General features: G+C 52.1%; 1 protein-coding gene across 1 annotated transcript in view; it reads left to right on the top strand.

The window, feature by feature from the left end:
• PFKP (phosphofructokinase, platelet) overlaps positions 1-12074 on the top strand; it is a 66480-nt gene that overhangs the window by 14683 nt on the left and 39723 nt on the right. The window contains exon 3 of the mRNA XM_012664929.1: positions 10269-10346. Coding sequence (XP_012520383.1) covers positions 10269-10346 — 78 coding nt within the window. The remainder of the gene's footprint in view (positions 1-10268; positions 10347-12074) is intronic.

Consider the following 12074-nt stretch of genomic DNA (forward strand, 5'->3'; position numbering starts at 1 on the left):
TATATATATATGTAAGAACAGAAGGAAATATGTGCATTATTATAAATGGTGGCAAATGTATTTTGTATGCTATGTTTTCTCCTTACCGTTGTGACTGTTCTCTACTTGCTACATGGTTTCCACGACGTCGCTTGGCTCGTCCACAGTGCTCCATCAAACTGACGTCTCGCTCCCTCCACCCTGTGTTCTGCCAGCCCGAGTCCGTGGGCTGCGGAGATGGCGCCCGTTTCTAAGCTGTAGAACACTGCGAGATCCATGTTAATTAATGCTCAAAGCTAGTCACTGTTTGTATCATTTCCTTTATCCCGGGATATGGCAGGGACTGTCTTTATAACAGGCTGGGAGGATTCCTGCCTTGGGGATTTCTGCAACCCGCTCCGGCCCCGCGCCCGCCCCCCGCCGGCTCTGCGTGCGGCTGACTCCGGGGCTGGCCCGGCTCCTGTGTCTGCTTCCTAAGTCATCTGTCCCTTCTGTGAAATGTCCGCTCATATTCTTTGTTCATTTGTCTGTATAACCCATGTGTTTATTATTTGCTGGAAAGAGCGTTTTTTTTTTTTCCTGTGTTTTGGTTTGCTTTGTTTACACTGTGGTTCTGAGGTTTTTCTTTGCATCATCTGATTCGGGGGTAGTTTTGAAAGGACTGGTCTAAGCGTAGCATTTCCAGATTATTGTTTTATCATTTAATTATGTGGCTCTGTGCAAGGTCAGATCGCCCTTGTGAATTTCCATTCCTGGGCCCGCTTCCCCCGCTCGCCGATGTGGATCGAGCATGTTAGACTGCACGTCACACCCCCTCCTCCCCACTCTTGAATTTGCACGGACGTCCGAGAGGGTCTCTCCGCTGCCCCTGGCAACGGCTGGTTTGTTTTTCTGCCCCCGCCGCAGGGCATGTGTGTGCACACTGAGTGACTTTCTCTGCCCTCTCTCTCTTTATTTGGGCGGGACGGGTGAGCGTTCCACCTTGTGCTTGGAGAGCCCGCCGCGCCCCAGCCCGAGGGCAGCTCCTCACAGAGAAAGTGGCTGTAAAAAAGGTCTTTGGGGCTGGAGCATCCTCAGATGAGGTTTTGCCATTTGCAATTATTAATAGCAAAGCGCTTTTGAAGTCACCGAAGACTCGCAGCTCACAGAAAACCCCGGAGAGCTGCGACTCTCGTGGCCGCCGCAGTTCTCGGTCGTGCCCTGAGCCCAGGCCCCTTCAGGACAGCGGCTGCCTCAGTCCTCACCGGGGCTCCGTGGGTGCGGGAAGAAAGGAAGGGAGCGGTTTCTGTTATTTCATAGTTAAACTGGTCACGCGGGGCTGGGAAGAGAGTCAACTCCTCTGACTGCCAGCCCAGGAGGGGAGGAGTGATTCACCCTGGGACTTTTGCCGATGTTTGGAGACAGTTTTTGGTTGTCCCATTATTGGAGGGAAGAACTGCTCTGGCCTGGGGGTGGAGGGCGGAGGTGCTGCCCAGCAGCCTGCAGTGAACAGCATGGCCCCACCCCCAAGGGCTATCAGGCCCCAAATGCCACCGGTGCCGAGGTGGAGGGGCCCGTGTTAGGCCAAGAGCCGCCTCTGTGTTTGGTTTGAGTGCTGCTCCCTGGGGAGGGGCGGGGGGGGGAGACGGGGGTGCGTGAGCGCTGGGTCTTTGATGTGGGAACGGGTCCACCTTCTCAGAGTCCAGGGTTTCGTGTCTGTGGTTGTTCATTGGTCCCTGTGTCCATCTGGTTCTGGGCTGCTTAAATGTCTTCATGTCCACACCTCTGGGACGTGGCCCATTTCAGAATTAAGGGATCAACATGCAGCACGCCCCGTAGGCCCACACCTAAGACTGTGGGCTTGCTTTTGAGGCCAACCACATTTATTCTCCTCCTCATCAACCAGGAAACGGGGGCCCTGAGGTCCGTGCTGCCCGGGGTGGCCGGTGCTTCCTCCGGGTGCTGCCACTGTGAGCCCCTCTGCCCACCCGGGGGACGGAGGATTCCTGAGGGATCAGGCCTCATTTCCAGGAGGGGAATGCAAGTTTCTGCAGCTCCCCATGGGGATGTTGCCAAAGTGGATCCTTGTGTGCACATGGGGTTTAGGACCATTCTAGTTCTCGTGACCACTGCTCTGTTAGGAAGTGGCACCTTGGATGGGGGGTGTCTCGAAGCATCACCGAATGCAGTGTTTATGGCTTTGGGCACCAAGAATCACCAGGTCTCCAGAATTCTCTTACTGGAGGGAAATGGGAGCAGCCTGGGGATCGACTCACCTGAACTGAAGTCACCTGTCTGGCGATGAGAGGACACTTCTCACGACACCCCTTCCTCACCTCCCCCCAAAAAAGTGAGACAATCCAGTGAGCCAGTCCTGTTCTTTGTCCCTCTGCAGGAGAAGGTCCATGGCTTTGGAGCTCACTGGGGACATAAACTCCCCGTCCCTCTCAGGCCAGCAGGACCCTGCACAGGTGGCAGGCGCTTTGCTCAGCAGCAGCAATAGGTGTTATCCGATTCCATCGAATCAGTCTGGGATTCGTCACCTCGCCCTTACCGGTGTAAAAATCCCGCATCTGTAGTTCTAAAGTCCAAAACACCCTAAAATCTGCACGTTTTCTCTCTGCTCACCTGGCAACCAAGCCCTGGCCGGCCCGGAGCCAGGCTGCGTGTGACCCACGCGCCCCGCCCGGCGTGACGGCTCCAGCCTCGCTCCGCAGAGAGGTTTGATGCTGCGCACGCTCCGGAGAGCCCTGGGTTCCGGGCGTGGTCGTGTCCAGGCTGCTCTTTAATTTTTGATTATCGCGGGTGCATAATGACAGACGTTTGTGGGGAACGTGTGGTGTTTCGATACAAGCGTACGACGTGCAGTGATCAAAGCTGGGCGACCGGGGGCTCCACCACCTCAAGCGCTTGTCATTCCTTTGTGCTAGGAGCGTTCCATGTCCAGCCTCAATCATAGCGAAATATACGATAATCGCTGTTCATTGCAGCCGCCCCGTGGTGCCGCCTGTCCCTGGCTGTTCTTCCTTCCGTCTCACTCTATTTTCACCCATTAACCAGCCCCACTTCCCGCCTCCTCGCTACCCTTCCCACCCTCCGGGACCGTCACTCTGTTCTGTCTCTAGGAGCTCCATTTTTTTAAGCGCCTACATGTATTAATATCTTCTGTGCACGGCTTATTCCACCTCCCTGCAGTCCCGTCCGTGCTGCTGCAGATGACGGGACCTCTCCTTCTCGTGGCTGAGTAGTGTTCCACTTCAGCCATCGTCCGCTGATGGACACGCGGGTGGATTCCACGCCTTGCTCCACCGTGGAATGTTACTCACCCATAACACAGCCTGCCTTTCCAAACCCCAGACCTGAGTTCTGCGTGCCTCTCACTCCTGGGGTTTGGGAAGTGACCCACAGTCAGCAGCCGGGGGCTGTGGGTGAATAAATTAGCCCTTCACTCCTGTGTCCTCGTCTGACCAATGAAGATGACGTTCGCCCTCCTGCCTCACCCATGGGAGGTGCTAGGAAAATTCCGGGCACCGGCAGGGCACGGGGCTGTTGGGCTTGTCCGAATTGCAGATGTCCGGCCGGCTCCAGGTCATGCCCACGGGCCGGGGCTTCTCTCCCAACCTCAGAGCCCTTTGGGGGGTCCCACGCACTGTCGGATGCTGGGCAGCACCCCTGCCTCCCCCGCTCGGGGCCAGGAGCACCCTGCAGCCCCCGGTCACCACGGTCAGAGATGTCTCCAGGTGTCAGCAAACGTCCTCTCGGGGACAGACTCACTCTCTGGGGACCACCGTTCCTGACCTACTTGGGCTCGAATTAGAAGATGTTTGGTTTTATTATTTTTTAAAGCATCATCTAGTAATTTATCCAACATGTTTGTTCATGCAGAGTCTAGCTTCTAGGTTTACCTAGAGCTTTCCAGGTTACCCACAGGCCAAAACAGTTAATCAGGTTAGTATTAATTAGGTTTTTTTCTTTAGTAGGATGCATGTGAAAACGCTGGTATTTCTGCTCAAAGCCTGGCACTTGGTTTGACTGACTGTCCATCTGGCCGCTGCTGAGCCAGGCCAGGCCTGCGCCTGGTGCCCCCAGGCCTCTGGGGAGACCTGGGAGGGGTGGCCCCTTAACCCATTCCTTTCCACCCGGTGAGCCAGTTGTAGGTTTTTTGTTTTTTCCACTTTAGCTAGGGTTTTTTTCCCTTAGAAACCTACAAATGGCTTTAGCTTCTTGGAAATGGTGAAGGCAAATATATCAGGTGCTTCGAGTTAACACAGGGGCCCTGGGCTTGGGTAGGTCGGCACCGGGGTGGGCAGAGCCAGTCAGCAAACACGGCTGCAGGGCACCATCGGCTTGTCGTATGTAGTTTGATTGATGAGTTGAATGTTTTGTTGTTGCAGGTTATTCTAAAGATTAAAAAATCATTCTTGTTATAGCTCTTTAAATAGAACTAATTTAAGAGTCATCTTTAAAAAAAATTTTAATTTTGGCCTTGTCCTGGGTGGCCTTGTGTAAATGTTATCAGAGCCTATCTCTGTCGTCTTCCACACCCCGAAGAAAGCCTAGGAATAGTTCTGGTCGTTCCTGCAGCTAATCTTTTCATGAGTAAAAACAACAAACTCTACGTGTGTTAGAACGAGGGACGTTAGGACAGCAGCAGCCCGGCTGTGGTCCTCGCCCCGGCATGCAGGCCCAGGTGCCCCCAGAGCAGCCACCTGTCTGGGCTGGGCTTGTCCGCGTGTGCTCTTAGCCTCCCTTGTTTCAGCCCCTGAGCGTGGTGGTTTGACTTCAGATGCCAATAAACAAGCTCGATTGTGTCAATTAACAGATTGGCACCGTTTTTCTCTTCCTGATGGAGGGAGACCCTCTACGTGCCGTAAGAAACATCATTTTCCCTCTTGGATGGGACGAACCCGCTGCTTTCACAACATCTAAAGTAAGAAATGTCACATTTTTGACAAAACAAACAAGAAAAAACAACCCTTCTAAGCAGCAGTGCTGGTGGCCCTCCCCAGCCTCGACTCTCTGCAGCTGCTTTGCGGCTGGGGGAGGGGACTTGGGGACTTCTCTGTGGGTGTTTCGTGACCCGGACGGTGTCTGTGTTCCTGGAATTTGTGCACAACGGCGGCAGGTGAACCTGCTAGACCAGGAGAGAACAGGTCACAGCACCGGTGGTGACGTTTTGGGGACGGTCTGATTTTACTCTTTCTCACCCCGACTCGCTGACTCTGGCCCTGGTCTTCCCCCAGCAGTTACGTAAAGGACAGTGGAGATTCTCTGAACCTCACACAGTCCTGTCTCTTCAAGGTCTTAGACGTGACTATTTCTGCATTTTAACTTCTTTTTTTTTTTTTGAAACAGAGTCTTGCTCTCTTGCCCGGGCTAGAGTGCCGTGGCATCAGCCTAGCTCACAGCAACCTCAGACTCCTGGGCTCAAGCGATCCTCCTGCCTCAGCCTCCCGAGTAGCTGGGACTACAGGCATGCGCCACCATGCCCGGCTAATTTTTTTTATATATATATATTTTAATCATCCAGCTAATTTCTTTCTATTTTTAGTAGAGACGGGGTTTCGCTCTTGCTCAGGCTGGTCTCAAACTCCTAAGCTCAAGTAATCCACCTGCCTTGGCCTCCCAGAGTGCTAGGATTACAGGCGTGAGCCACCGCGCCCGGCCATTTTAGCTTCTTGAAGTCGAAACTACTCGACCCCTACGTGTCTGTCTGAGAGCAGCGATGCCTGAGCGTGCGGTTGACGGCATCTCCGCGCAGGTCCTGCCCCGTTCATGCCCAACCTCCCAGGCCCGGGCCCTCCCACTAACTGTGCACGCTCGCCCAGTTGGCCGGGGCACTGGGGTCAGTTCACAAAAGGCTGATTCGTGAGGATCTCCCCGCATTCCTGCCTTCTCCCCGGAACGCTGGCCCGCGCACATCTGGGGCGTGACGGTAGTTGCAGGAGTGAGCATCATCTTGTGTCGCTCGCTCACTCTATGTCAGATCCACGCTAAATTCTTCACCCGCGACTCTGACTTAACCCGCACAACCATTCACGTCTTGCCTGTGGCATCCGGCAATCTGGTGACGGTCACATTTCAAGTTGCGAAGACCACGAGCCCCCTCCCGCCTAGGTGAAGGCTGGGTGAGCCCCGGGGGGTCTGCGCCCCTGCACGGGAGCTCGGGGGCCTCCCTCTGACTGGGAAGGGTGACTTGCCCTGTCCCTGCTGTGACTACCGATTGTACCTGTTACCTGGAATTACGTGCTCTTGGCTTTGGCTGAAGGAAATCTAAGAATGCCCAAGAGCTAGAGAACTCATGTTGCCGTATTAACTGGTTTTCCAAAGGACCCGGTGCAGGACTACACAATGGCTTGTCATGTTCTGACCTCTCTTAGAATTTTAGAGGTGACCAGACCTCACCAGGGACAAATCCTCAGGCTGCTCCATGGGAATTTTCTGTGAATAACCGAACCAGTGAGCATGCTTGTGCGGGTGACTGTGACTTCCCTGCGTGGGCTCATCCCTCAGGGCCCTGCCAGGGAGGGGACAGGGCTCTGGGTGTGGGGGAGGAACTAATAACCTCAGGTTCCACATGCGAATGTCTTGTGTGAAATAAAGTCACAATTCCTGACCTTTGAGAGCCATTGGCAGAACATTCTGCCACCCATTTACCACGGACACCTCGTTTTGAACGATGGTGTTTACTAAATCTAAGCCTAGACAGCTGTCCGGGGCTGACTGCTCTACACACTTGCTCTGAGTTCTATAAGTGCTTTAGATTATTGCAGAATAAACGAGGGAAACCTTGATTCTAGGGAAAACAAAGAAAAGTTTATTTACTCAGGAGCAGAAAAGCCCATAGATAAACCCCTTAATGCAGTAACTATATCCCTAGGAAGTAGGTGATAACAAGATCTAGAAAATACTTCTGAAGTGTGTTACCTTTGGTAGCTCGTTTTCTTCTGGTGGTTGGAACATTTACCATTTGCACGGTTAGTTGTTGACTGAAGAATTCAGGAAATTTGCAGAGTTGCAAGCTGAAGTGTAATTTTTATCAAGAGCAATAATTACCCTGTGCAGTAGAGACCTTCTGTGCTGTCAATAAAAGCTATGGAAGAAATGTGGGGGAAGAAACAAAGAATTCGGGAAATCAGACTGGAAAAAAGCAACCCCCGGTTGAGAAGACATACGGACCCACGGAAGAAGCATTCTAAAAGAAATGTTACTTTTCTATAACATGAGACTATGATTTCCCTTTGGCTCTTCAATTTTAAAAAACACATACGGGGTCTCACAGGAGAAAGAGCTACTGACGGGTGCACTGGCTCTTAACCCCATTTAGAACAGATTCAACAAATGCCTGAAAATCTGGGCAGAGCCACCCCTAAGTCTAGTGCTGTCTCCCACGTAGTCAGTTAGGAGGCCGTCATGCTTATTTTGACATTGTTCAAGGCCATTTCAGACAAGAAGCTAAAATGACCTCACGGCCTGTGGCTTGTTCTCAGATGGGGTCAAACGACTCGAGGTAAACACTCTGCCGGACGAGGGATCTGACCCAGCCCCACAGGGAGCTCTTAGGTTCCCCTCAGGAATCAGGATCAACAAGACAGACGGTGTTATCTTCGTCAAAGACTGAGCATAGATTTACAGGCTTTATGGTTTGTTTTCTTACGTGAGTCATAACACTGGTTTGGAAGGCAAATTCCAAAAGGGAATTTTAGAAAATGTTTGGGCTTCGGCTGTATTATAATGAGTGTTCAGCCTTCCAAGGAGACTTCAATAGAAAAAAGCTCATCCGAGCTTAAACATTATAGTACATTTGGGTAAAATTAGTCCTCCTAATTTAGCACCATCCTCCTTGTTAGTAAAAGGCGGCTGAAAACTGCCGTTGGTAGTCACTGTTCAGATGTGACGTGGCCGTAATGACTTTGCAAGTTAAAGAGTGAGTCATTTCCCAGCAGCTCAGCACGTGTGTCTTGAGGAGAGCGTTGAATGGGCCACTGATACAATCTTCACTGTTAGGTTTTCAATTGCTTCCCCCGCCATGTGTATCTACGCTCCACAAAATAATCCAGTTATTTCTAGAAATCATTTTGCTTTTCACAACGTGTGCTATGGTTTGTCGAACTGGTCCATGTTCTCACTCTAGCAGCAGGGAGAATCGTAGAAAAGAAAGCCAACGTTTTGTTAGATCAGTATTTAAATCCTGCGAACAAGGAGGAAGGAAATTCTTCTGTCCCTGCTAATGCAGCACGCGGCGAGATGGCGTGTGGCGGCCGCCACGGAGCGCGTCCGTGATGTCACACGCCCCAGGAATGGTCTGGAAGCTGCTGCCGTTGAGCGCGTGGCTGGCGCAGTCCCCGGGCTGTGAGACGCTTTAGGGAGCTCAGTCTCCTCTTGGGCAGAGCAGTGGCCGAGACGACCTCCTCTCCTGAAGCCTCTTTATTTACCTGACGACCGAATGAACGCACGGGAGCTACCGCCGGCTGCGGGCGTGGGAGCCGGTGGGTCTGCGTGCCGCCTGCGCCGGCGGGTGCTGGTCTGTGGCTGCCGCCCCCGCCTCTTTCTCGGACGTGTTTTCGGAGGAGACGCCTCCCTCCAGCTGGGGTCCCTCTCAGACCCATCGGTGTGGCGTCTGGCTCTCAGACCCACGTGCCTGCCGCGTGGTCTCCCCGCCTCTCAGGCTTGCTGGAAACGAACTTGTAGGGTCAGGACTGCCACGAGTGGTAGATGGTTAAATGTCGTGCTTGTGTCTCGAGAATGGCTGTCGTGGCGCACACAGAATGAAGCGTGATTCTTGGCAGAAGCCTGGGAGCCGGGGGCGGTGGAGATAATTCGAGGTGCAGCCCTGAGGCTCGGCTGTTATCCATCCACCCATCCATCTACCCACCCACCTACCTCCTTTAATATTCTGTAGGAATAGGAGCCCCTTAGGGGAGGAGGGTGCGGGGATGTGGGTGGTGCCTTGCGCCTGGTGTGGCCCCTGGTGGGCGCAGACCGTGCACACCAGGACGGGACGCAGACGGTGGCTCTGACCAGAGGGGACCTGGATCAGTCTCCTTCCCGCGTGACACCCTCGCCCTCCACGGGGACGACTACACCGTGCTCCACGATTTAAGGGGAATCTGCTAAAAGTCTGTTCTCTGTAAGGGTCTCGGAAAGACGGGGCCTTTAATAAAAAGATAAGTGATCCCTAGAGTTAGACCGGGGTGTGTTTAGGAGATGCTCTGTGGCATTACTATGGAGCGGGCCACTCCGGTGGTCCCCGCAGCAGCCTCGGGGCCAAGAGGACAGCGGCGAGTGGGCAGCCTGGGGGCCGGGGGCCTCGGGACCAAAGTGAACCTGCTTGACTGTTCCTGTCTCAGTTCCATTCCACGCTGCTTTTTCCTTCCTGTTTATCACATGTAAGACTAGATTATACACACACACAAACACACACATACATATAACATTTTTCATGAACATTTACACTTATAAAAGCATACAAACTGACCACAGAGATACCTGCTGTTGATCGATTTATCCACAAAGCTTCGTAATCAATGAGCCATTTCATTTTTAAAAACTTTTTTCCTTCTTACTTTTCTCCAGACCTTCACTAGGTGAGGTTATAAATCCACTGTAATAATCTAGGATCAGCTTTTATGAATGCTTAATAGCTATTCCTCGTTAAGGTTAAATGTCATAGAAAGTAAGTTACATAGACAGAGATGCAAATGGACATTTCTGCGTTTCCTGATTTTGTATCTTTAGAGGGTGGGGAATGCGATACAATCAGAGTTGAAAGGTCACCGTCCCTGGGCTCCCAGGCAAAGGTGCGTTGATAACTAAGTCACCAATGCAGTAAAATGCCACTAACTGGAGAGGAAGGCTGAGTGATTTATTAAGTTGTGCTGTTTAAAAGCATTTAACATATATCTAAAGTAGCCTGGGTCGCCTTGGCAGATGGAGCCCCCGACAAAACACTTTCGTGCTGGTGATGTGGTCGACAGCACAGTGTGCGTGTGAGTTGGTGTTAAGTTGTAAACATGCAGAGTAAATACATCTCTTCTCAGTCTCTCAGGGACCCTTGGGCCACAGGCAAACCACGAATTCCTTACTGTACTCCCTGGGTGAGCCTGGGTAGAAATTCCCATTATTAGGGAATAGATTTAAGAGGCTTTCTCATAATATTTCTACTCAGCCCTTGCATGCTGCTGTGACTTCTGACTGCTGGATGCTTAGGGACTTAACGTTTGTTGTCATTTGTATTTCCATCGTCCACGATCTAAGGATCCATTAACACGATAACAGAGTCTAACTGGTGTGTTTATTGTCTCATCCAGGGCTACCAAGGCATGGTCGACGGCGGCACGAATATCGTGGAAGCCAACTGGGAAAGTGTCTCCAGCATCCTGCAAGTGGTGGGTACCGTGTTGCTGTTCGTTTCTCTAAATTAGCAACTCTTTAGTCTGAAACTTTTTATACTTGTGCTTTAGTGACACTTACAACAGATTAATGGGCTTATTCTTACCTATTTGCGTGGAAACAAAACACGTTTAATTTCTCATTTAATTCAAGTTTTTTCGTTTTTTTTTTTTTTTTTAGAAAAAACGAAAAGCTTTACATGATGTAAACTCTAAAATGATCCTTGCGATAAAAAGTCGTGTATAACGGCTGTGGTTCCTTTGGGAACTTCTAGTGGGGTTTCGTGTTTTAGACCAGACTAACGACATCGAGGCTACTCTGGTTTGCGGTGCTGCGTGTTCAGCTGCGAAGGTCCGTGGCTGCTGGGTTTTTGCACGTCCCTCGGCACAAAGTATCAACGTTAATACAACCAAGCCTGGGCAAGATTCCACCTGGCGGGCTGGGGGCTGGGGGCTGGGGGCTGGGACACAACATTCCTGCTCTGTTCTGAATCGGGGCTGATTTCCTTGTTGTGTGCAAGAAACAAGGTGTTTACCACCGCAGGCGAGGCGGGCAGTCTTTAAAGCCCTTAGGCGTGCTCTTCCAATGCAGAGATTTCACATCTCGTAAACTCCCAGAGCACCTTAGGGCGGCGAAGGCTCCAAATCAGCTGAGAAAGGGAGGCCGTGTGGAGGGAACGGACGTCGCGAAAAGCTCTTGTGGCTGGATCTTTCACAGTGTGTGTGTTGGTCTGTGGCTTGGAGCACTTTCTAACGGAGAGAAACCAAGCTGGTGCGTCCCTCTGAAGACGCTGGTGGTCTCGGACTCGGACGGCACCCGCGGCCTCCTGTGTTCCGCGTGGGCGGCGCAGAGGGTGGCGGGAGCTGCGGCAGCCGCCAGAGGGGAGCGGCATTTGCAAAGCGCTGGGCGGACCGGCCGAATTGCAGGCAGAAGAGCGTTTCCATTCTGCCGTGTGACGGAGATGGGACGATGAGGAGATGTGCGTGCGTGTGTGTGAATATGTGTGTATGTGCGTGTGTGTGTGTGTGTGAGTGTGTTGAGTGTTCCATGTGTGTCTGTGTTCGTGGTGTATTGGTGGCGTGTGTGTGTAAGGACTGCATGTGCGTGTGTGTGTGTATGGTGTGTCTGGGTGTAGTGTATGTGTAGGGGTGTATTTGTGTGTGATGTGTGCCTTATGTGTATGGGGAGTGTGTGTGGGGTGTGTGTATATGTGTAGTGTGTCTCCGCGGGGGTGCGTGTGAGGAGTGTATCTATGCTGTGCTGTATGTGTGTGTTTGTGCTGTGTGCGTGTGTGTCTGTGCTGTGTGTGTCTGTGCTGTGTGTGCTGTGTGCATGTGTCTGTGCTGTGTGCGTGTGCTGTGTGTGTCTGTGCTGTGTGTGTATTTGTGCTGTGTGCGTGTCTGTGCTGTGTGCGTGTGTCTGTGCTGTGTGTCTGTGCTGTGTGCGTGTCTGTGTTGTGTGTGTGTGCGCTGTGTGTGTCTGTGCTGTGTGTGTATCTGTGCTGTGTGCGTGTGTCTGTGTTGTGTGTGTGTGTGTGCGTGTGTGTCTGTGCTGTGTGTGTGTCTGTGTGTCTGTGCTGTGTGTGTCTGTGCCTGTGCTGTGTGTGTGTCTGTGCTGTGTGTGTGTGTCTGTGCTGTGTGTCTGCTGTGTGTGTGTCTGCTGTGTGCGTGTGTGTCTGTGCTGTGTGTGTGTCTGTGCTGTGTGTGTGTGTCTGTGCTGTGTGT

This window comes from Propithecus coquereli, unplaced genomic scaffold (genome assembly GCF_000956105.1).
Source record: "Propithecus coquereli isolate 6110/MARCELLA unplaced genomic scaffold, Pcoq_1.0 Scaffold94, whole genome shotgun sequence".
In the NCBI taxonomy this organism is placed as follows: Eukaryota; Metazoa; Chordata; class Mammalia; order Primates; family Indriidae; genus Propithecus; species Propithecus coquereli.